The sequence below is a fragment of the Sus scrofa genome, chromosome 9, assembly GCF_054392235.1.
Source record: "Sus scrofa isolate SSC_HxYL_T2T_F1_AM1 chromosome 9, Sscrofa_HxYL_maternal_Yorkshire_Landrace_v2.0, whole genome shotgun sequence".
NCBI lineage: Eukaryota > Metazoa > Chordata > Mammalia > Artiodactyla > Suidae > Sus > Sus scrofa.
In genome coordinates this window covers 7425762-7449366 of record NC_139391.1, presented here as the reverse complement: position 1 = coordinate 7449366, position 23605 = coordinate 7425762, and the positions used below count along the sequence as shown (strand labels likewise).

The 23605-nt window shown below is 46.3% G+C and overlaps 1 protein-coding gene across 10 annotated transcripts in view; it reads left to right on the top strand.

Moving 5' to 3' along the window:
* The window catches only part of FCHSD2 (FCH and double SH3 domains 2), a 240726-nt gene extending 217841 nt beyond the window's left edge, over positions 1–22885 (top strand). For 4 of the 10 annotated variants that reach the window (XM_021102292.2, XM_021102291.2, XM_084975180.1 and 1 more), the window contains 7 exons: positions 9223–9357; positions 15467–15550; positions 15671–15848; positions 16145–16365; positions 18295–18424; positions 18558–18640; positions 20802–22885. In XM_021102292.2, coding sequence (XP_020957951.1) covers positions 9223–9357; positions 15467–15550; positions 15671–15848; positions 16145–16365; positions 18295–18424; positions 18558–18640; positions 20802–20885 — 915 coding nt within the window. In that variant the 3' untranslated portion in view covers positions 20886–22885. Of the gene's footprint in view, positions 1–9222; positions 9358–15466; positions 15551–15670; positions 15849–16144; positions 16366–18294; positions 18425–18557; positions 18641–20479; positions 20643–20801 lie in introns of all 10 variants that reach the window. The other 6 variants (XR_014814577.1, XR_014814576.1, XM_021102288.2 and 3 more) reach the window with 3 other exon arrangements.
* Positions 22886–23605: the final 720 nt, after the last annotated feature.

The window sequence follows — 23605 nt, the reverse complement described above, 5'->3', positions numbered from 1 at the left end:
TTCACCCAAGTACTGTTGTGGAGCCTCTCCAGGAATATGAGCATTTTGTAGAGTTGCGTAGAAATAAATCCTAACCCTACTCATTAGGAAGACCATGCTGAATGTATGTTTGAAGGACAAGATCAAAGATTTTAAACCTTTACCATGCTAGCTTGGTTCCCGTCTGCCTTAATGATGCCTTGTATCCAATGGCTTTTTTTTTTTTTTAATAACACAAAAATCTCTTGGCTTAAGGTAAATCCTAAAGAAAAGAAACAATGGATTTTTTATGATAAAATAAATGTAAACTGTAGAAAATAATGGAATACACCTGCAAAAATCTTCAATTACTTTCGTACTGACAGTTTTTGAAGATGGCCAGTGGTCTTTTTAATGGACTAAACTCCACACTCAAAATGCCCACACTCTTGTTTTTGTTTTGTTTTGTTGCTGTTTGCTTTTTAGGGCTGCACCTGCGGCACATAGAAGTTCCCAGGCTGGGGGTCCAGTTGGAGCTACAGCTGCTGGCCTATGCCGCAGCCACAGCAGCTCGGGATCCGAGCCACCTCTGTGACCACAGCTCACAGCAACAGCAGATGCTTAACCCACTGAGCAAGGCCAGGGATCGAACCTGCATCCTCTTGGATCCTAGTTGGGTTTGTTAGCACTGAGCCACGATGCGAACTCCCTCAGATGCCTTTCATTTCCTCCCATGCTTCCTTTTTCCCCGTAAAGTGACAACTGCGGTCTCCAGTGCAGTGCTGGAAGAGAAGTGGTGAGAGCCAACAAATCTTCTTGCCCTGTTCCTACACCGAGGGAGAAGGCACTCGGTCTCTCGCCGTGAAGTGTGCTCTTATAGGAGGGTTTTTGCAGATGCCCTTTACCATGTCGAGGCAGTTTCCTCTCTTCATTCAGTTTGCTGATATGAATGGATGTCGAATCCTGTCAAATGATTTCTTTCTTTTTTAGTTTGTTAATATGGTGAAGTGCATTGATGATTTTTCAAATATTAAGCCAGCTTTGCATTCCTGGTGAGTTCCACTTGGATTATGATATGTCAGCCTTTTTTATATCAGTTAGAATTGATTTGTTGTTTTAATAAGCATTTTTATATATCTATGGCAGAGACTTTATAGTTTTCTTATAATGCTTTTTATCTGGGTTTTTTTTTTTTTTTTTTGTCTTCTCTAGGGCCACACCCATGGCATGTGGAGGTTCCCAGGCTAGGGGTTGAATTGGGACTGTAGCTGCTGGCCTACACTGGAGCCACAGCAACTCGGGATCTGAGCCGTTCATGTCTTTCAAGGAATTTGTCAATTCCATTTAAGTTGCCAGATTTATTGGCAGAAAATAGCTCATAATATTTATTGTTATTATTTATTATTTGATTGTGTGAAGAATCTCCAGTGACCTCCCTTCTTTTATTCCTGGTATTGGTTATTTGTGTCTCCTCTTTTTTTCCTGATCATCCTGCTAGAGGTTTATCAGTTTGATAGATCTTCACAAAAAAAAAAAAAAAACAGCCCTTGATTTCATTGACTTTTTTCCCTGTTGTTTTTCCATTTTTTCTTTTGTTGATTTCTACTCTGGTTTTTATTGTTTTCTTTCTTCTGATTAATTTGGATTTAATTTGCTCTTTGCTAAATTTTTTTTTTTTTAATTTGTCTTTCTGCCTTTTCTAAGGCTGCTCCCGCCGCATATGGAGGTTCCCAAGCTAGGGGTGGAAAAGGAGCTGCAGCTGCCAACTTATGCCACAGCCACAGCTGTCGAAACGCAGGATCCAGGTCACATCTGCGACTTAAACTGCGGCTCACAGCAACGCTGGATCCTTTACCCACTGAGGAGGCCAGGGATCGAACCCATATCCTCCTGGATACTAGTCGGGTTCATAACCTGCTGAGCCAGGACAGGAACTCCTACCAGGCAACTTTGGATCCATTGTGTCATTATTTCCATTCAGTTTTAAATATTTTCTAGTTGACCTTTTAATTTCTTCTTTGCTTCACGGGTTTTTTAGACAAGTTATTGTGTTTCCAAATATTTGGGGATTTTGCAGTTATCTTTCTATTAGTGACTTCTAATTCATTTCCATTGTGTTCAGATAACATATCGAATCACTTTAAATTTAGTGAGACTTGTTTTGTGACTCGGTATGCGGTGTATCTTGGTAAATGCGCCATGTATACTTGAAAAGAATACACAGTTTGCTCTTGTTAGGTGTTCGGTTCCGTAAATGTCAGGTCAGGTGGGTTTGCAGAGCTGTGCGAGTCTTCCACGGCCTTACTGCTTCTCCGAGTTCTCCGCCCGATGCCCTGCGCCTTACGACCTTTTCCACTCGGTCAGGAGGGAGCAGAGATGTAGGGTAACGCTGAGGCTTCTTCCCCCAGGCCTCAGACTGGAGTTCTTCAGACTCTAAATGGGGAAATTGTTCGTTTCCTATCCCCCAGAGATCGCTGACTTCCATCACATCATGTCCACTCTCTTGAAAACTGTTCCTTCGCATGTCTTGAACAGTTTTTCAGTTGTTTCTGGAAGGGGTTTAAATCTGGTCCTGATGTTCCATCTTGCCTGGAAACGGAAATCCATGTCGTGGGTGTACTCAGCAGCGTCTTTTGTGATGCGCTCGTGTGGTCCTGGGAATGATACTCACTGTGCTCTCCTCGCTGTCTGGACAGAGTTCAGAGGATCAGCTACCAGCTGCAGGGAGCTGCCCTCCTCTGGGCTGGACAGCAGCCGATTTTTATATCTAGATTCTCCTTTCCTCATAAAAACAACAATGATATATTAAGTACCCCCATGGACCAAGCATGTGTTAAGGGTTTAAATATATTACCTCACTTAATCCTTATGATAACCTTGTTAAGAAGTAATTGTCTTCATTATAGAGACAAGGCAATTGAAGTTGAGAAGTTAAATAATTAACACAGAAAGTAAGCGGCTTAGTCAGCCGTTTCCTTCAAATCCGAGTCTGTCAGATCCAAGGGCCATGGAGCTGGTGGAGCTCCTCGGAGGTAATTTTGCTGAGCACCAGAGGTCAGCTGCTGAAACCAACCAGAGAGGGTCTTCTCATTTGCCCTTGCAGTAGGAGGAAGCAGTTTACAACAGCTGCAAAAGGAAAAATACTAGTACACCTAGAAAGAATGGTTTTGATTAAAGTTCTGTCAGGTGATAGGAGAGACACAGGATCGGTGAGCAGGTTGTTAAGAAACAGGAAAAATGTGATTTTAGAAATGCTGGGTCAGAGTTCCCGTCGTGGCTCGGCAGAAACGAATCTAACTAGCATCCGTGCAGACAAAGGTTCGATCCCTGGCCCCACTCGGGGTTAAGGACCTGGCGTGGCCGTGCGCTGTGCTGTAGGTTGAAGATTCGGCTCAGATCTGGCCTTGCTGTGTCTGTGGTGTGGGCCAGCAGCTACAGCTCTGATTAGACCCCTAGCCTGGGAACCTCCATATGCCATGGGTGTGGCCCTAAAAAGCAAAAAAATAATTAAAGTGGAAAGAAAGGAATGTTTAGTACCAGACAGCTTTGCCAGGATCAGATGTTTCCCAGTGCCAGAGCACAGTACATATTAACATGCTTTATACTGTGTTTTTGGAAACTTGCTCTGTCCGCAGTGGCTTTCATTTTAGTTTTTACAGATGTATGGATGTTTTGTTTTTCATAGTGGCCACGGGTTGTTGTTTTTTTTTAATGTCTATAACCTTTACTAGAATATAAAACAATGTCTTCCAAGTATATTTAAAGTGTTTTATGGTAATTTTCTGCATATGAAACTAATCTTTTATATGATGCCCTGTTAGAAGTAATAGAATCATAAGCCTAAGATGAATTGAAACGTCAAGATTTGAGTCTATTTGTCATTGATCAGACTGACCACACATGCATTGTTCGTGAGATAAAGCACAGGACTGCCTTACTCAGCTGTGGAGGATTTTCAGTAATAGTTACAAGAGAATATTACAAGGCTTTGAAATGGAGGCAATAAGTGTGACAAGTAATATGTACTTATTCTTAAGGAACCCTCTCCTACCCCCAATTCTTTAGAATTTTATTAGGGAAATAGCAGTTGGAGAGAGTCAGGGGTTTTTTGGTTCTTCTCTCTTTAGGGCTGCACCTGCAGCATATGGATGTTCCCAGGCTAGGGGTCGAATCAGAGCTGCAGCCACTGGCCGACACCATAGCCACAGCAATGCGGGATCCGAGCCATGTCTGCAGCCTATACCACAGCTCACAGCAACACTGGATCCTTAACCCACTGAGCGAGGCCAGGGATCAAACCTGCATCCTCATGGATCCTAGTCAGATTTGTTTCTGCTGAGCCACAATGGGAACTCCAAAGAGAGTCAGTTTTAAAACATTAGTGATAATTACTCAAGAGAAATCACATTAGTTCGGTAAAAAGCATAACTTGACAGCATAGGCAGCCTGTGCTCTTTGACTCGTGGAATCCCAGGACATCATCTCTGCTCTTCTTCTCCTTTCACCCCTCCGGTAGTCACAGGGCCCTCTGTGCACCCAGCACTTCGTTGGGCTCATTTCCCACGTATCTAAGAGCCTAGCGTGGTGGTCAGCATACAGTAGGTATTTGATATTTTCATTCGTTTTTATACTCTGAGGCCTGGTTCTGACTGTCCGTTTCTTGCATCCCTGATGTGGAAACACTAGTGCCTCTGTATGTGTGAACACAGGGAAAAGTAGCCAGTTAAGTGTATATATGTAGTTAGAAACAAAAACCTTTGGGCCTACATTATTTCTTTATTGGATTTTTAGTTTAAAAAGTAAAACACACCTATTCAAATAGTTCATAGTAAAGAGGTATATAAAAAATCAATGTCCTCCATTTACCAGTCTTTTTTTTTTGGTCTTTCTAGGGCCACACCTGTGGCATATGGAGGTTGTTCCCAGGCGAGGGGTCGAATCAGAACTGAAGCCGCCAGCCTATACCACAGCCACAACAGTGCTGGATCCAAGCCGAGTCTGCGACCTACACCACAGCTCACAGCAACGGCGGATCCTTAACCCACTGATCCAGGCCAGGGATCAAACCTGTGTCCTCATGGTTCCTAGTCAGGTTCACTCACCGCTGAGCCATGACTGGAACTCCCCATTTTCAAGTTTTTATTCTTCTTACTTGGCCTTCCTCTGTCAGATATTTATACTCATATAAATATTATTTTATTTTATATTTATTTATTTTTTGTCTTTTTAGGGCCACACCTGTAGCATATGGATGTTCCCAGGCTAGGGGTCTAATCAGAGCTATAGCCACTGGCCTACACCACAGCCACAGCAACGCCAGATCCGAGCCGAGTCTGCAACCTACACCACAGCTCATCACAACGCTGGCTTCCCAATACACTGAGCCAGGGTAGAGATGGAACACGCATCCTCATGGATCCTAGTCGGGTTCGTTGATCACTGAGCCATGAAAGGAACTCCTAAGTATTATTTTATATGATATTTTATGGGGTGGTATGATACTGTTTCATGTCATTTATATGTTAAGAAAATACTCAAGGTAAATACATTTTTTACATTCAGTAGTGTTTTAATCAGTGTGTGCCTTTAGTTATGATGGGTAATATACATTGAAACTGGGTTAAATTCTTTCTTTGTTATATTTCAAAAGGAGCTATACCCCTTTCTGTGGCTTAATATAAATAAACATAAAATTTACTATTTAAACCTTTTTTTTGGTCTTTGTAGGGTTGAACCTGCGGTATATGGAGGTTGCCAGGCTAGGGGTCAGATCGGAGCTATAGCCACCAGCCTACACCACAGCCACAGCAACTAGGGATCCCAGCCACATCTGCGACCTACACCATACCCACGGCTACGCTGGATCCTTAATCCACCGAGCGAGGCCAGGGTTCGAACCTGCTCCTCATGGATACTAGTTGGCTTTGTTACCACTAAGCCACAACAGGAATTCCCTGAACCATTTGGAAATAAGAAGTTTGGTGGCATTAAGTACATCCTCATTTTCGTATAACCAGAGCCGTCGTCCATCTCCAGAACTCTGTTCATCTTGCAAAAGTGAGACCGTGCACCACTTAAACAATAACCCGTTCCTCCAACCCCCAAATCCCTGGCAACCAACATTCTATTTTCTGTCTTTTTAAACTTGGCTATTCTACATACTTCATACACGTCGAGTCATCCAGTGTTTATCTTTTTTGTGACTGGCTCATTTAATCACTTAACGTTGCCGTCCTCGAGGTTCGTCCACGTGCCCGTGTGTATCCGAATGCCCCTCCGCGTGAAGGCTGCGTGGTAGCCTCTTGGGTGTAGCTACCACGTTGTGTTCACCCTTTCATCTCAGTGGGTGCTTGGGTTGCACTACCTTTTGGCTGTTGCGAATAATGCCGCTATGAGCATTTGTATCCAAATAACGGTTTGTGTCCCTGCTTTCAAATTCTTTGGGGAAGAAGGATTGAAAGAATAGACCAGAAATTAAAATTGAAAAGAATTGAAAAAATAGATGTGAAATTGCTGAATTATGTGGCAATTCTGTGTTAAACTTTTTGAGGAACCAGCATTGTCTGAAGCAGCTTACACCATTTTACACTCCTAGCAGTGAACAAATGTTCCAGTTTGTCCACATCCTTGCCAGCACTTATTTTTTGGAGTTTTTTTATGATAGCCATCCTAATGGGCGTGAAATGGTAGCTCGTGGTTTGATTTGCATTTCTCCAGTGTTGAGTGAAGTTAAGCGTCTTTTCATGTGCTTATTGGCTGCTTGTATATCCTCAGAGAAACATCTTTTCAAATCTTTTGTCACTTTTTTTTTTTTTTTTGTCTTTCGTCTTTGTTGTTGTTGTTGTTGTTGTTGTTATTGTTGCTATTTCTTGGGCCGCTCCCGCGGCATATGGAGGCTCCCAGGCTAGGGGTCGAATCGGAGCTGTAGCCACCGGCCTACGCCAGAGCCACAGCAACGCGGGATCCGAGCCACGTCTGCAACCTACACCACAGCTCACGGCAACGCCGGATCCTTAACCCACTGAGCAAGGGCAGGGATCGAAGCTGCAACCTCATGGTTCCTAGTCGGATTCGTTAACCACTGCGCCACGACGGGAACTCCCCTTTTGTCCACTTTTGATTTGGATTTAGTTGTTGAGTTTTAGGTGTTCTTTGTATATTCTGGATGTTAATATCTTGTCAGATGTAGGGTTCGCAACTATTTTCTCCCCTTCTGTGGGTTGCTTTTTTATTTTATTTTAATTTTGGCCACATTCACAGCATGAACAAGTTCCTGACCAGGGATCAAGCCTGCAACACAGCAGTGACCTAAGCTGCATCAGCGACAGTGCCAGGTCTTCAACCCACTGAACCACAAGGAAGCTTCTGGGTTGCCTTTTTACTGTTATCCTTTAATACACAATAGTTTTAGATTTGATGTAGTTCAGTTTCGTCTATTTTTTTTCTTTTGTTGCCTGTTCTTTTGGTGTCATATGGTATCATGAAGCTTTTCCTCTTTGTTTTCTTCTTAAAGTTTTATAGCTTTAGCTTTTAGGTTTAGGTCTTCGATCCATTTGAGCTAATTTTTGTAAGATAACAGTCCAACTTCACACTTTTACATGTGGATATCCGGTTTTCCTAATACTATTTGCTGAAAAGCCGATCCCTTCCCCACTGAATGTCTTGGGACCCTTGTCAAAAATCATGTAACCATATATGCACAGATTTATTTCTGGGCTTTCTATTCCCTAACTCATTTTTTTTTTCTTTTTCGGCCACCCCACAGCATATAGAATTCCTGGGCCAGGGATCAGGTCCTTGCCTCAGTTGCTACCTAAGCTGCAGCTGTGGCAACACTGGATCCTTAATCCACTGTGCTGGGCTGAGGTTCTAAACTGTGTCCCAGCGCTCCCAAGATGCTGCTGATCCCACTGCACCACAGCAGAACCTCCCCTAACTCATGTTTAATAGGTGTTTATCTGCAATATGAGCACATCATAGTTTATTCAAACATTCCTCTACTGGTGAACATATAGGTTGTGTCCAGGCTTTTTCCACTATAAGCAGTGTTGCAGTAAACATCATAGAATATATAATCTTACACCCTGGTGCTTTTGTTTCTCCATAATAAATTCACAAAAGTGAAATTGCAAGATCGAGTATTGTGTTTAGTTTTTAATTTCAGTAGGCATGTGTTTGTTTTTTTTCAAAGATGTTTCAGTTTACATTTCTACCAGCCATAGATGAAAGTCTGTTTTCCACATCCTTCGTAACATTTAGAAATTTTTTTTTTCTTTCCTGTACCCACATCGTGCAAAAGTTCCCAGGTGAGGGATGAGGGATCAAGCCTGAGCCACAGCAGTGACAGCAAACCCCAGCAGTGACAATGCCAGATCCTTAACTACTAGGCCACCAGGAAACTCCCTAGAAATCTTTTTACTATTTCCTTTTTTTTTTTTTTTTTTAAGAGACCTCAGTTTATTTTTATTTTTTTGTCTTTTTGCCATTTCTTGGGCCGCTCCCGCAGCATGTGGAGGTTTCCAGGCTAGGGGTTGAATTGGAGCTGCAGCCACTGGCCTACACCACAGCCACAGCAACAACGCGGGATCTGAGCCATGTCTGCAACCTACACCACAGCTCACGGCAACGCCAGATCCTTAACCCACCGAGCGAGGCCAAGGATCGAACCTGCAACCTCATGGTTCCTAGTTGGATTCATTGACCACTGAGCCACGAAGGGAACTCCACTATTTCCTAATATAATCAGATTAAAACAGTAAGAGGCCTTCACTAGTCAGTTTGCAACTGACTCTTGGTTTTTTGGGGGTTTTTTTGTTTTTTTGTTTTGTTTTGTTTTGTCTTTTTGCCTTTTCTAGGGCCACTCCTGCGGCATATGGAGGTTCCCAGGCTAGGGGTCTAATTAGAGCTGTTGCTGGCAGCCTACGCCACAGCCACAGCAACTTTGGTTTTAAAAAGGAAAAAAGACTCTGTCTTTTCCTAACATGACAATGTAAGTGAGGAAGTTCTCTTGTGGCACAGCAGGTTAAGAATCTGGCATTGTCACTGCAGTGGCTCAGGTTCTCAGGGTTTGATCCCTGGCCCCGGAACTTCCACATGCCCTGGGGGCAGCCAAAAATAAAAAAGTTACAAGTGAGAACAGATATTCTGTCGGTGTAGTTGAATAAGTAAATTAACATTTTGAAACAGGTTTTAAGTGTTTTTCCTGCTTTCATCCATTTTCTTCAAGTAAGCAAGCTAACCAGTGGCTTCTGATTTTTTCCCCAGCTTAATACAGATACTGAAAAAGAAGAAGGAGAAGAGTTTGAAGACAATATGGATGTTTTTGATGACAGCAGTTCCAGCCCTTCTGGCACCTTAAGAAATTATCCACTCACCTGCAAAGTTGTTTATTCTTACAAGGTTTGTATTTCTCGAACATATTTCTCATCTTAAATTGTAACAGCTCTGAAGATACAGGTAACTCTATCTACCCGGCCTCTTGTACTGTGCTTCACCTAAAATTGGCGTTCAGTTCACATTAGAGACAACATAGTATGACGGGCACAAGTCCGGACTATAACGTCAGACGGCCTCAGAGAAAATGCCGTCTCTGCCACGCAGGAGCTCCATGACCACACGGGTATTTTGGTCTCTGTGAGCCTCAGTTTTCTTATCTGTGTTATGGGGATATTATGAAAAGGCCGGTTTGAAGACTAAATGAGAGAACACTTTTATAGCAAAGCATGTAGCACCGTGCCTGGCATCTAGTGCATTTTCCATCAGCAGAGCTCTCACCCTTACCCGTTGCCCGCTTGGCCCAAGACCCTCCGTTAGGGTGATGCTCAACACTGGCATTACAAGAAAATTTACAGAGCAGTTTTCTTAAACTTTGCCTTTCCTAATCTTAATCTTTTTTTCTATGACTCAATGAATTTATTACATTGATCGGTGCACAGTGATCACCACAATCCAACTTTATAGGATTTCCATCCTCACCTTAATCTTAACCTCTTGCTTCCGAATTAAGCAGGGACCTGGGTAAATAAATTCCTGAGCTTTCCAACCTGACTTGGTAAAATAGTTCTTCACTCTCCCCCCTGCCCTGCTCTCCCATTAGCCTTTTACTCCAAGTACATTGAGGTTCATTTCCCCACTTCCTCTCTTTCCTTCACTCCCATCCTCCCGTTCAGTAGCCAGTCCTGTGGCGTCCACCTCCAAACAAGTCCTGGGTCTGTTCACATTTCCCATCTTGGTAGAGGCCATTCCTTCGATTACTGTAAAAGAAAAAGAAAAAAAAGCTAATCATTGGTACCCCTCTCCACCCTTGTCTACCAACAGTCCACCCTCCAAGCTGCAGCCAGAATTGTCTCTAACACACTTAGGAAACTATTGTCTTCCTCTGTGAAACCTTTTGTAAGCTTTCCGTCCCACATAGAAAAACCCTTCATAAGGGAAAAACGAACGAGGGTCTGTAATGTCCTTATTGATCTGGCCTGGCTTCATCCCAGACCAGCCCACCCCACCCCTACCCAACCCTCTCGCTGTGCATTAGCCACTCTGGCCGCCTGGCCTGTCAGCCTTCAGCAGCACCGTGCTGCTGGCTGACGCGACAGCTTGGCACTTCCTGCTCCCCTGCCTTGAACTGTCCTTTCCCACATCTTGATTGGCTGCCCACCCCTGTCCGTGTAGGCTCAGCACAGGTCGTGCCTCCTTAGGTCTCCCTGACCCGCTACATATACCCCAGTCACTATTCTGCCCTGTTGCCCTTTGCCCTCATTTATGTGTGGCACTACTCATCAGCCAGACTTAATCCATTTGTTTTCATGTTTCTTTGTCTGACTCACCACTAAAAGTCCATGAAGGTACAAACCTTGTCTTTGTGTCTTCAGCACCTGGAATAGTGCCTGGCACATAATGGGGCCTCAGGAAATAATTGTGGAATGAATAAATGATATGAGGAAAGCATGAACAAATGAATCTCTCCTGGCTGCCGTGTTAATGCCATGTTTGCTTAAGGGACAACAACAGAGGAGGGGTCTGGAGAGAACCTAAAACAATCGTACCTGGGACCGTCTCACTCCCACCACCACCAGCCCTGGAGAGCCAAAACCTGGCCCTCTTTACTCCTCAATATCAGTCATTACCAGACGTCTTTTAGTTAAACATCCTTTCATTATTTAAGTTAATAATACTTCCTCTTTTCTAGAAGGGCTTTTTTTTTTTTCCTAATGTAAGCTATTTAAGGTTTGTTTTGGGGTTTTTTTTTTTTTTTTTAGGTACATGGACGTTCCCAGGCTAGGGGTCAGGTCAGAGCTACAGCTGCGGGCCTACATCACAGCCGCAGCAACGCCAGATCTGAGCAGTGTCTGCAACCTACACCACAGCTCACGGCAACGCTGGATCCTTAACCTACTGAACGAGGCCAGGGACCAAACCTGCGTCCTCATGGATGCTAGTCAGATTCGTTTCCGCTGAGCCATGACAAGAACTCCTTAAGGTCTTTTAAGTGGAGAGGATCTTCAGTATCTGAGTGATTATAAACCAGCGCACATTCATCTAATACACCCTTTGTTGGCATATCCTGGGCATGGCCTAATGGTAAAACAGATTATAAAAATCATTTTAATCAGTTAATCATTGAACATTTATTGAGTACCTGGTATGTGATAAGTTTGGGGGATGTAGGAGTGAATATGACATCACCCCTGCCCCCCAGAAATGGATAGTCTGTAGGGAATAAATGTTAAACTGAAAAATAGAATATGATTGACAGCACTTAGAGTAGAGGTAAAACTGGTAATTCTTCCTGTGATGATTGAGAGAAATTTTGTAGACGAGGTGCATTTCACTGAGGTCATGAATAAGATCCCCCTGGTTACAGTGATAGGGTGAGGAAGGAAAGAGCCCTCAAAGCAAGCAGCAGACACAGAGACAGAGTCTGGTGACGTAAGCGGGTGTTCAGGCAACACTAAGCAGTGATGTGTGAGCACCAGGTGTGAGGGAGGAACAGAGCGGCTGGAAGTAAAGATGTCAGTAGCATAGATCAGACCCAGGCTTGGCTTTTATTCCGGCTGAGAGAAGCCACTGGATACCCTCAAGTCCCACTGGGCTTGCAAAGAAGGCAGCCTTGGAGTTTCCAGTGTGGCTTCAGGGGTTAAGAAACTGACTAGTATCCATGAGGATGGAGGTTCAACGCTGACCTTGCTCACTGGGTCGAGGATCGGGTGTTGCCACAAGCTGTGGTGTAGGTCACAGATGCGACTTGGATCTGGCCTTGCTGTGGCTGTAGCATAGGCCTGCAACTGCAGCTCTGATTTGACCCTAGCCTGGAAACTTTCATCTGCTGCAGGGGTGGCCCTGAAAAAAAAGAAAAAGAAGGAAAGAAACAGAAGGAAGGTACCCCTGATGGTGGCGTAGCTGTTCCAGAGAGGGTAAAGAGAAGCGGGACTCACTGTCAGCCCAGTCGTGATTCCCCTACTCCAGACCACAGAGAAGGCCTCGGATAATCTGAGAGCAAAGAAAAGCTAAATTTAAGGATTGGATTCAGAAGGCTTAAAAACGCTTATGCCTTTGACCCAATTAGCATATGTCCCAAGAAAGCAACCTACAGTATAGAAAACACATTCTGAATACAAAATGTTTTTCATCTTAGTACTACTTTGTAATAGCTCAGAGTTGGAAATCCAATAAGGAAATAATTAAATTAACCATTCATAGAATGTAACCATAACGAAAATATTACGAAGGTAATTGAAAATTACATTAGTAAGAGTTTTTTAGCTAAGGAGAAATGATATGTTAAAATGTGAGATACCAGAGTTCCTGTTACGGCGTGTCTGGTGGCATCTCTGTGGCACTAGGACACAGATTTGATCCCCTGCCCAGCCCAGTGGGTTAAAGGATCTGGTGTGGTCACAGCTGCAGCATAGTTTGCAACTGCAGATTGGCTCTGATCCCTAGCCTGGAAGCTCTATTTGCCGAGGGGCAGCCAAAAAACAAAACAAAAACAACAACAACAAGAAACAAAGATACCAAATTGTATTACCTTCAGGTCTCAATTGTACACGCTTCTGACTTTTCTACCGTGAATGTTCAGTATTACTTTTATAAACAAGAAAAAGTGTATTGTTTTAAAAGAAACAGGGAAGGTAGAGAGATGGTGGTGGGAAGGGAGGGCTCGGCTGGTTCTGGAGTTACGCTCTCACTGGGGATAGAACCTCATGAAGTAGTGTGAGACCGTGTGTGTATTTGATAGCCATTCACGGACCACTTGCTGTCTTCAGTTGGGGCTAGTGCGCCTTAAGTAAGTCATTTAGTAGGAGGCCCACAAGTGCAAACACCTGACTGGAGTGCCATGGTGGTCAGTGTTTAGAGGGATGCCCAAAGCCGTATGAGAACAGAGGGAGGAAAAAGCGCCAGCTCATTGCGGGTGGTCTTGGAAAACATATGAGCTGGGCATCAAATCATGAGTAATAATAATAGCTGCCCTGTATGGAGTCCTGTGTGCCTGTGGTATTATATGTTTTTTCTAATCCCTTCAATAACCCTATAAGGAAGATCTCATCAGCCAACCTATTAATTCAGCAAATACTGCGTGAGCACCTTCTGTGTGCCATGCTGTGCTCTTTTCTAGGCTCATGGGTGTAGCATTGATCAGCACAGACAAAAATGTCTGCCCTCCTAGAGCTTCTTTTGTAATAGGAGTAAAAAAGAAAGCTGAGACTCTGGAAGGCCTTATGACCACCTGCCTGTAGAAACAGACTAAAGCTAAACCTGAACCCAGAGTGATCTAAATCCAGTCGCCAAATGGGAAAGCGGGAGCAGAGCCTGCTGAAAATAAACGAACAGCCTGATAAAAGCAGAGAGGCAAGAAAGACTGTGCTGTATTCAGACTAGGGAAGAGTTTGCTGGTCCAAAGCATCCAGAGACCACAGAGTCTTGAGTGCCAGGCAGAGGACCTGACTTTGTCAAGTGGAAGAATTGGAAACTGCTTGGGGTTGGCATGGCCATGCTCGTGTCTGCGTACGTAGCAGCGTCGGACAACTTGCATGGACCCCGGTGACTTTCTCACAAGGGCAGCAGCCTATTTAAAGCCGTTCTTAGCCGTCCTGCTTCGAGCTCTCACATGCTGAGGTCTGGGCGTGTGGATGACTTTTTGAGTTTTGCCAGAAAATTAGGAAAAACATCTCGGTTGTATAGGTGCCTTTTGCTGGTATATTCAAGGCACAGTGTGGTTTCAGCTTAGCAAAGAAATTCTTGATAGCTGGAAAAGCTGTCAAGAATCAGGGAGCTTTTTTCTCGTATTTTGAGATCAGAGGTAATCTACTTAAAATTCTAGTCCTGGAGTATTTTGGTGATTGGTCACCCATTTCCAGTACTATTTTTCTGTCTCAAGCAGCTGTTATGGCAGTGTCCAGAATCTGGGTCTCATGAAATGGGAAGCGACTCTTGCCTTATTTTTGTTGTGTAACTTGGATATATTTTATACTTTGAGACTGTGAGATCTGAAAAACCATTTGGTCTTAAGTGATAGTTTCAACTGATCTTGGGATTTGGGGAAAGCTTTTAAGACTGTTCTTTAAGAAACTAACAACATTGTAAGTCAACAGTGTCTCCAATAAAATTTTTAAAAATAAAGACTTTTCACTGAGCCGGAAGATGTCTTCAAGCCCCTCCCTGTAATACTTGAGAGACAAGTTTCTTTAGGAAACAAAGCCACTCTCCAGCCCCTCTGCGGAGCTCCTGAGAGTCTGCTCTCAGATTCTCTAGCCTCAAGGGTAGTCCTTGGGTGGCTAGTGCTAGTGGACTCCTGTGGTAAGGAATTTAAAAACAAAAAAGCAACCTCGGCAGTTGGTGTGAAGGTACCCAGGTAGATCAGCCCGGTCTCCGCAGTTAGTCGCCGCATAGTGAATCCAAACTTGGACCCATCTCGCTCATTCCTCTTCCTCCAGCTTTCTTAGCCACTGTTTTACGGTGCTTCCAGACCAGTTCTAGGCGCTGCTCAAGCCATCATTCTGTCCATGCACATGGCTCTTTGCGTTTTCCCAGCATGCAGCTCCACGGTCGCCCTGCGGCACTTCTGAGCCGGTGCTTTCTCCTCCGCCTGAGCCTCCCAGGTCATCGTGGTTCTGTGCTTACTCATCCCACACCGACTCTCCCATCCTCCTGAGAATGGCAGGGTTGTCATTTCGAAGAAATGGAGGCATCAGGAAGTTGAATAACTGCCAGTCGATACGTACGCTGGAGCGGGCACCCCAGTCCCCTGCTTCCGGCAGAGGGCCGTGTTCACTGATCCTGAGTGCCTCTTGAGGATTCCGTTTCTCCAGTTTTTGTTGTGGCTTTATTTTGTTCAGCTTTTTAAAGTAAAACTTCACCTCATTATGATAGTTTTACAACACTCAGATTTTTATGTTCAGTACGTTTTTCAAAGTCATTTCAGTATTTTGACCCCCCGTTTTCGTTACGATCAGTCCACATCTGCTCTTTATCTAACCTTTTTAATTTTGTCCATGACCATCCTACACTGCAGGCTTCTCAACCAGATGAGTTGACCATTGAGGAGCATGAGGTGTTAGAAGTGATTGAAGATGGAGATATGGAAGACTGGGTAAAGGTATATTCCTTTGCTCATATCGCCCCTTCTTGTGACATTTTTAGGAGTTTGTTTTGCTTCGTGTTGTGCCCGGTCCACATTGTGTGTGCAAACCTGTTTTGTCACGTGTCTTCCACTCAGGCTCGAAATAAAGTTGGCCAAGTGGGTTACGTGCCGGAGAAGTACCTCCAGTTCCCCACCTCCAGCAGTCTGCTGAGCATGCTGCAGTCCCTGGCCGCCCTGGACAGCCGCTCCCACACGTCCAGCAATTCCACGGAGGCCGAACTCGTTTCCGGCAGCCTCAACGGAGATGCCAGTGGTAAAGACGGAAAGAAGCCCCTCTTTATGTGGTCGCACGTGACCTAAACTGTATGACCCTGGAGTCAGCCTTCAGTAGCTTAAGAAGCACAGCTTCACTCCTTTTCTCGCATCTGTGTCTTTGGTCACCCTTACCTTGTACCGCAGAGCCCTGAAGCTGATCTTCAGTGAGGACAACCTGAGCGCTTTACTCTTACTCTGCGCAAGGCGCTTTTCGCTGTCCCGTGAGCAGGGGGTGGCTGCAGAAGTAGCCTGGCTGTCAGGGCCCTTACGGCTGTTTTCTCTCTTGCAACCTAGTCTGTTTCGTGAAAGCACTTTATGACTACGAGGGCCAGACAGACGATGAATTATCGTTTCCTGAGGGAGCGATCATCCGCATCTTGAACAAAGAAAACCAGGACGATGATGGCTTCTGGGAAGGAGAATTCGGTGGGCGGATTGGAGTTTTCCCGTCGGTGCTGGTGGAAGAACTCTCAGCCTCAGAAAATGGTGACGCTCCCTGGATGAGAGAGATTCAGGTGCACAAAAGGGGGAGGAGGCGGAATTAAAGGATGTTTAGGAGTTCCCTTGTGCTCAGCAAGTTAAGGATCCAGCCTTGTCGCTGCTGTGGCTCTGGCTACAGCTGGGGTAAAGGTTTGATCTCTGGCCTGGGGAACTTGCACATGCCCTGGGTGTGACAACAAACGAACAAACAAAAAAGATATTTAAAGAAAATGACTCCCAAGGAGTCCACTGATGCACCCCAAAGCAGGCCGCAGTTTCAGCCTCACCCTACCGCTCCATCCCTTAGTCGCCTGGCTTTTTCAAAATTGAATTTGGGAAGCAGAAACTCACCAGTTAGACTCCTGTGTAATGGCTTTATCACTCCTCTCTTCTCCACAGTCTGTCCTCTGAGTCAGGGAACCAAACTACTGAACTGTGTGTGACATACCAAAGAATGGTTCCGTGAAAAGAAAGAAAGCAAAGAGGAAATTGACTGTCTCTCTTGTTAGTTTATGCAGTAAAAATATTAGCCTGTCTTTTTCTCGCTCACTGTCAGAGCCTCTCTGCCCAGGCCAGCCTAGTCCTTTTCAGAGAACTAAAGAGCCTTCCAGAGCCCCGTACACGCTTGTGGCCCTGGGCTTAGCTCATCATAGCACCACTTGTCTTCATGAGAGACTCCTGATTCGGATCTATCACAGCAGGCCTGCCGGTCCAGGAGCGTAAGGAGCACATCTTCTTCTTGCTTCTGTGGTGTTGGGACCACGTCGCGCGACATTGACAAAACCGGGCAAAGTCACACTCAGCCAGTTATCCTCAAAAAATACAACTTGCCCTTTTTGTTCTTCACTGAATTGACTAATTTGGTGTGTTTTCACTAGAGCTCTAGAGAGTGGTCTGAACTTGATAATTGTTTAAGGTAAACTAAGAGGAGTTCCCATCATGGCTCAGCGAAAACAAATCTAACTTAGCATCCATGAGGACACAGGTTTTTTTGTTTTTTGTTTTTTGTTTTTTGTTTTTTCCTGTTTTGCCAATTTGCTTTGGTAACTAACTCTTGTTATTTTATTTATTTATTTTTTTGTCTTTTTGCCGTTTCTTGGGCCGCTCCCGCGGCATATGGAGGTTCCCAGGCTAGGGGTCTAATCAGAGCTGTAGCCACCAGCCCACGCCAGAGCCACAGCAATGCAGGATCCGAGCCACGTCTGCAACCTACACCACAGCTCACGGCAACGCCAGATCATCAACCCACTGAGCAAGGGCAGGGACCGAACCCGCAACCTCATGGTTCCTAGTCGGATTCGTTAACCACTGCGCCACGACGGGAACTCCAGGACACAGGTTTGATCCCTGGCCTCGCTCAGGGGGTTAAGGATCAGGCATTGCCATGAGCTGTGGCATAGATCACAGATGCAGCTCAGATCTGGTGTTGCTGTGGCTATGACGTAGGTCAGTGGCTAAAGCTCTGATTTGGCCCCTAGCCCAGGAACCTCCATGTGCCACAGGTGCAGCCCTAAAAAAAAAAAAGATAAACTAGGAGTTTCTGCTGTGTCGAAGTGGGTTAAGGATCTGCCTTGTCTCTGTGGAGGCGCCCTGGCCTGGCGCATGGGTTAAAGCATCCGGCATTGCCGCAGCTGTGGCACAGGTCACAGCTCCAGCTCGGGTTCGACCCCTGGCCCAGGAACTTCCATACACCAAGGATGCAGCCAAAAAAGAAAAGAAAAATAAATAAATAAATACACTCCAATTCGTCGGATAATGAGATCTGTGGAAGGAAAAAGTTGAATGCAGCACGAAACTAGGGGTTGGGGTGGTTTTTCTAGGCTCTTTTGCTTCTGATGAGGCTGACCAGAAAAGGTGATGATGATAACGTCGCTCCAGAGCTCTGCTTTGCCAGGAGGAGCCATGAAGCCAGCTGGCCTGGCCTCCTGAGGTGGGCGCTTTGTAACGTCTCTCCCTCTCCGCAGATCTCTCCTTCCCCCAAGCCGCCGGGCTCCCTGCCTCCACTGCCGCTGTATGACCAGCCTCCCGGCAGCCCCTACCCCAGCCCAGATAAGAGGAGCTCCCAGTACCTCCCCCGCTCTCCCTCAGCAAATGGTAAGGGATCCCCTGGGCACAGAGCCCAGTGCACTTGTATTCAGAAATGCACGTGTTCACCTCAGAAGCCAGTAGATCTGCATTAGCACTTTTATTGCTCAGCCACACTAATAAATTGAGCTTCTTTCCTCAGAAAACAGCTTCCATGCCGAATCGCCAGGATTTTCGCAGGCATCCAGGCAGACGCCTGAGACCTCATATGGCAAACTGCGACCTGTAAGTCTCTCATCTGGCAGGGTGACAGCGCGGCTGGTGCTTCCAAGTTGAACGTTGGAAATGAGTGTTTCCCTGTGACCCCTGCGTTGTTCCTGATCCCCTCCGTGCCAGGGCGAGGTGGATTCGGGAAGTTCAGAAGTTTAAAAGAGGGCATTTGCATCGTGGCTCAGTGGTTCACAAATCCGACTGGGAACCATGAGGTTTCGGGTTCAGTCCCTGGCCTCGCTCAGTGGGTTGGGATCTGGCGTTGCTGTGAGCTATGGTGTATGTAGGTCGCAGACACGGCTCGGATCTGGCATTGCTGTGGCTGTAGTTCTGATTAGATCCCTAGCCTGGGAACCTCCATATGCCACAGGCGTGGCCCTAGAAAGGCAAGAAGACAAAAAAAGAAATGTTTTTTTAAAGTTTAAAAGGAAGCCTGTGGAAAGGAATACATCCTGGAAGGTCCAGCCCACACCGGTGCTTTTCCGCTGAGCGTGGTGAGGTCGGTGAGCTAACGGCTGTGAAAGTGCATTTACATTATCATAAGTGCTCGAAGCACTGAACCGGTCTGACTGTGAAGTTCCCCAGTGGCCTGGCAGCTGGGACTGCTGGGACCTGAGCTCCTGCTGTGGCTGGGATTCCCTCCCTGGCCTGGGAACTTCCTCCTGCCATGGGGGGAAAAAAGATGTGATTGTGAAACAGAAGCCTTTTTTTTTCAGCAGCCATTTCCTGAGAACCTATTTTCCAAACCTCTCTTTGCCCTTTGAGGGACACTGAGATGAAATAATGCCATTCTGAGGTTGGAGAGCGTCTGCCTCAGAGAACGTCTCCTCTTACAAACGGTCACCCCGACTGGGCCTCAGTGCGCTGCCCTGGACACACCCGTCATCTCAGCTGCTCCAGGCCTCACCTGGGCCTGCCCGTCTGGCGCATATTTGCCGTTTTCTTTTCCTAGAGGCCCCTTGTCAGCCTTTGACCGCTCCCGACCACGGCTTTGTTCATTCAGCAGAATCGAGTGCCTTGTGGAGGACTCACTTCTTTACCCTAAAGGTGATAGGAAGCGGTTGTAAGATTGTAAGGCAGTGGTGTGACCAGTTTTGCATCTTTAAAACACGTCTGTGGCATCTAAGTGGAGACTGAAGGTCAGGTGACAGAATGGACATGGGCAGCTGTTAGGAGGCTGGGCAGTGGTCTAAGCAGGAGGGGGCGGGGGTGGGGACCGAGGGTGGGGCAGAGCCGGAGAGAAGGGACCCGTTTGTTCCACCACACTTTCTACTTCCCGGCCGTTCCTTTTCGTTGACCTTTGCAGGCGTCTCTGCCTCTCTTCATCTCTTTTGGGGCTTCTCAGGGTTCTGTCCACAGGCCGCTTCTCTTAAAGTCATTAAATCCAGTCTCCGAGCAACCTCAGCTACTCCAAGGCTTTGGGCTCCTTGCTCAGCTTCAGACCTGTGGACATCTCAGTGTCTCTGGGCTAAACCCCGCAACGCAGAAAAAATGAGTTAGCTGTCTTCCCTCCCGCACGTCCTCTTTCTCCTGTCTGGGCAGGTGGTACCCCATCCTGCTGGTGCTCCGGCATCACTTGGGACACCTCCCTGGCCCTGCCTCCTGCACAGTCATCGCAGAGCCTGCCCCAGAGCCGGCTGTCAAGTTCTTCACCCTCTTTTCCCCCACGGCCGCCGGGACCCTAGTGCAGGCCCGCGTCGGCTCTCATTCAGACCATCTCAGGCGCCTCCAGAAGGGTCTTCTCACCTGGACTGTTGCCCACCTTTGCTCTTGGCTCCACACTCATCTGAGTCTTCTTTTCACACATCTGATACTGCTGTTTAAAATCCGCCCACGCCTCCTCTCTGCCTACAGAATAAAGCTTAATGAGGCCTCCACAGCTTACCCCCAGCCTGCCTCTCTCATCTTCTCTCTTGCAACTCTCCTTCCAAGATACGTTGGAAGTTTTCTGGTTCTCCAAGCAAGAACCTGAGTCAGGAGTTTTGCCTGTCATCCAGAACAATAGGTCCTTCTCAGGGTGAGAAAGCATGAACGTTAAGTTGAAAGCACATGCGCAGAGCGTTTCTGGGAGCCCTGGGGTGCCCGTGTCCTGGGATGAATGATGGGTTGGGGTTTGGCTGCTCCAGGCACTGAATCGGGAAGCTGACTGACAGTCGTGTGATGGTTTCCTGCTCAGGTCCGGGCAGCTCCCCCTCCGCCCACGCAGAACCACCGAAGGCCGGCAGAGAGGATCGAGGACGTGGAAGTCACGCTGGTGTGATGGCGTGCAGTCCAGGCCAGGCTCGGAGTCGGGCCAGTCTTACTTTTCAGGCACCTTTGCATGATGACGACGTGAGCAGAGCAAGGACAAGGATCATACGTGACTGGCTGGCCTGGTGGACTCCTCCCACGTTTTGAATATGTTGTGCCTTTCTTGGTTGTCATCTTCTGTGTCATCTCTCCGACCACAGCACAAATCTTAGCAGGCCCTAGAGGCAGAGAGGGGGCAGCCCTCGTGCCTAACAGTGGCCTGTTTTTATATGAGACTCGAGACCAGGCCTCATTCAGGGCCCAGTCACAGAGATACTGACCGTGTACTCTCGTACAGTATATTACTGTGGCCACAGGGATGTGGCAAAGATTCTCATCTTTCTTCAAGTGGCTTTTGCTCGTCTGGTTGAGTTTAATCAGACCGTGTTGGCGGCATAAGGAAGCAAAAGGAGGGGTTTCAGGAGAGGCTGGCTCCTCCCCCAGTTAGTCCTCAGACTAAGAACGTGAGACCTGCTGCAAAGACGTGGACTGCCCTGCGCTTAGCGCCGTTGCATTAACGCGCACCTCTCCCACAACTAACCGATTCAAAACCGTAACAGTGTCCTTTGTCTGGATGTTTATGCCGTTCATCTAGTATTAGTGGAGCTAACACGGAGGGCTGGCCTGGTGGCCAAATCTCGTCCATCACATAGATAAATAGAAAGGAGGCTGCGGCTAAAGTGGAAATGGAGCTTCCAGATCTTGAAACGAGCCGATTTAATGTTCTGTTTCTATTTGGGTATTTTTCATCTTAATTTTTGCAGCATATACTCTTCTGACCAGTATCCTTAGAACCTGAATGTCTAGATAAACTGGGGACACACACTTGCCTGTTGAGCTTCTCTGCTCGGGAGGCCCGTAGCATTATTTTCTTCCCAAGCCAGTCAGCTGGCCCAGACCAGCGGCCACCCACTGCATAAAATGCAGCTTCCCAGGTCCACCAACCTGACCTTTCCCTGAGAGGAAGAACCTGAGGCTCATGGAGGAAACCAGCTTCCTGTGCCGAAGAACGTGAGCGTCACACACCCTGCACAGGTGCCCACCCACGAGGACAAGCGACCCAGGAGCCGCCTTCCCTGCGGGCGGATGGGCGGGCAGGCGACCCGGCACCCCGTGCCCAGGCATCCCGGTGTGAGCCCCTGGTGGCCCTCCCCTCCCAGGGAAGGTGGGAGCGCCCTGCTGAGGGACTAAGGGATGTTTGCCAGTTGCTTTGTCTTTTTTCTTTCTTTCTTTTTTTTTTTAAAGAAATCAGATTTGCAGAATTTAATCCAAAAGTTGTCTTAACGCTTTGAAAATTCCATCCCTCCTAAGAATCTTTAAACACTTGAAATGCTCGCCAAATGTCCCCATGGGATTTTTGACCAAAAGTAAGGTCATAGCTGAGGAAATTTTCAGTTACTCATTTGATCAGTGACAATATTCATCGATAATCTTCTCTGTGATTTGAGGATTTTTGTTTCAGTTTTTTGCATTTCTTAACCTGTTGATCTATTTGAGGTCTTTTTGTGTTTATCAAACTTATTCTTAAGTTTAAAAAAGAAACTGAAAGAGTGGCTTTTTTTTAAGATTTTAAAGTTCGTTGACAAGTTAAAAAGCCTTTAGAGCACTTTAAAAATCTTCAGAGTGCTCAGGTCGGGCCACTCCTGCTACCCAGTCTTGTATTCTCTCTTTAGCTAGCAAAGTTGTCCTCGAACCTGGGTTTTCCACATTCTCCGAGGGTTATTTGAAATCTTTGGTTATATTTTAAAATATTTTTTGGAAGAGCTGCTAATTTTATTTAAAAGAAAAATACAAAGTTGTAAAAATATGCCTCCTTTTTAAAAAGCACCCCTCCCTCCAGGACATGTAATCCAGAGTCACAGGGCTGGGCTCAGAGGGAGCATCTCTGTGCCGATGTGCTTTCTTTACAGTGGCTGTAAAAACTTTGTATTTATTATGTATAAAATGTTGGATAATAAAAAATGGAATTAAGTTTTCTAAGTGTCCTTCTAAAAAGATTTGGGTAAACAGGCTCTTTAAGTTGGCGATCCTCCTTATAAAGGCACTCCCGGGCCCTCCTCTCAACCCTGCGACAGATACAGAGCGGGAAGAGTAAATTCCCCCGGCCATGAGACACACCAGCCCCTCGTGCCACCCACCTGCCAGCTCTGATGCCCTGGGTGCTCGGGAGAAAAACAAACAAGTTGTGGTCTTGGCTTTCAGGGTTCTTTCCCAGTGAAGGAAAAAGGTGCACAGCTGAGGCCTGTACTGTGCGATGTGCTGGAAGGGAGAGCAGAGTGCGCTGAGGAAAGAGCTCGATTCTGCAGCTGGAAGGGCAACAGGAGGGCCACTGAGTGCCCCCGGAGGATGTGACTGCTGGCTTCTAGCAAGTGGGCACCCTGGACGCCTCTATCCTTTCCTCAATCTCCATTCTGAGGAGTCGAGAGAAGGAGATTTTACTGGTGCCAGGGATGGGTAGAGTACTGCAAGTGAAAAGCTGAGCCCCCCGGTTGCCAGCTGGCCCAGTGAGGACCAGAGCTCCGCCTGTTTGAGGAGCAAGCTCACAGCTTTTCTCCTTCTAGAACTGGGCCTGTGCCACATGTGTTCTTCCAGACGCTGTCTGTGCATAAAACTCATGTGCACACACTGCCGTTTTATATAATTGAGATTATATGATATGTTTAGGTTTACCTCTTTCTTTTTGAAGGCTGC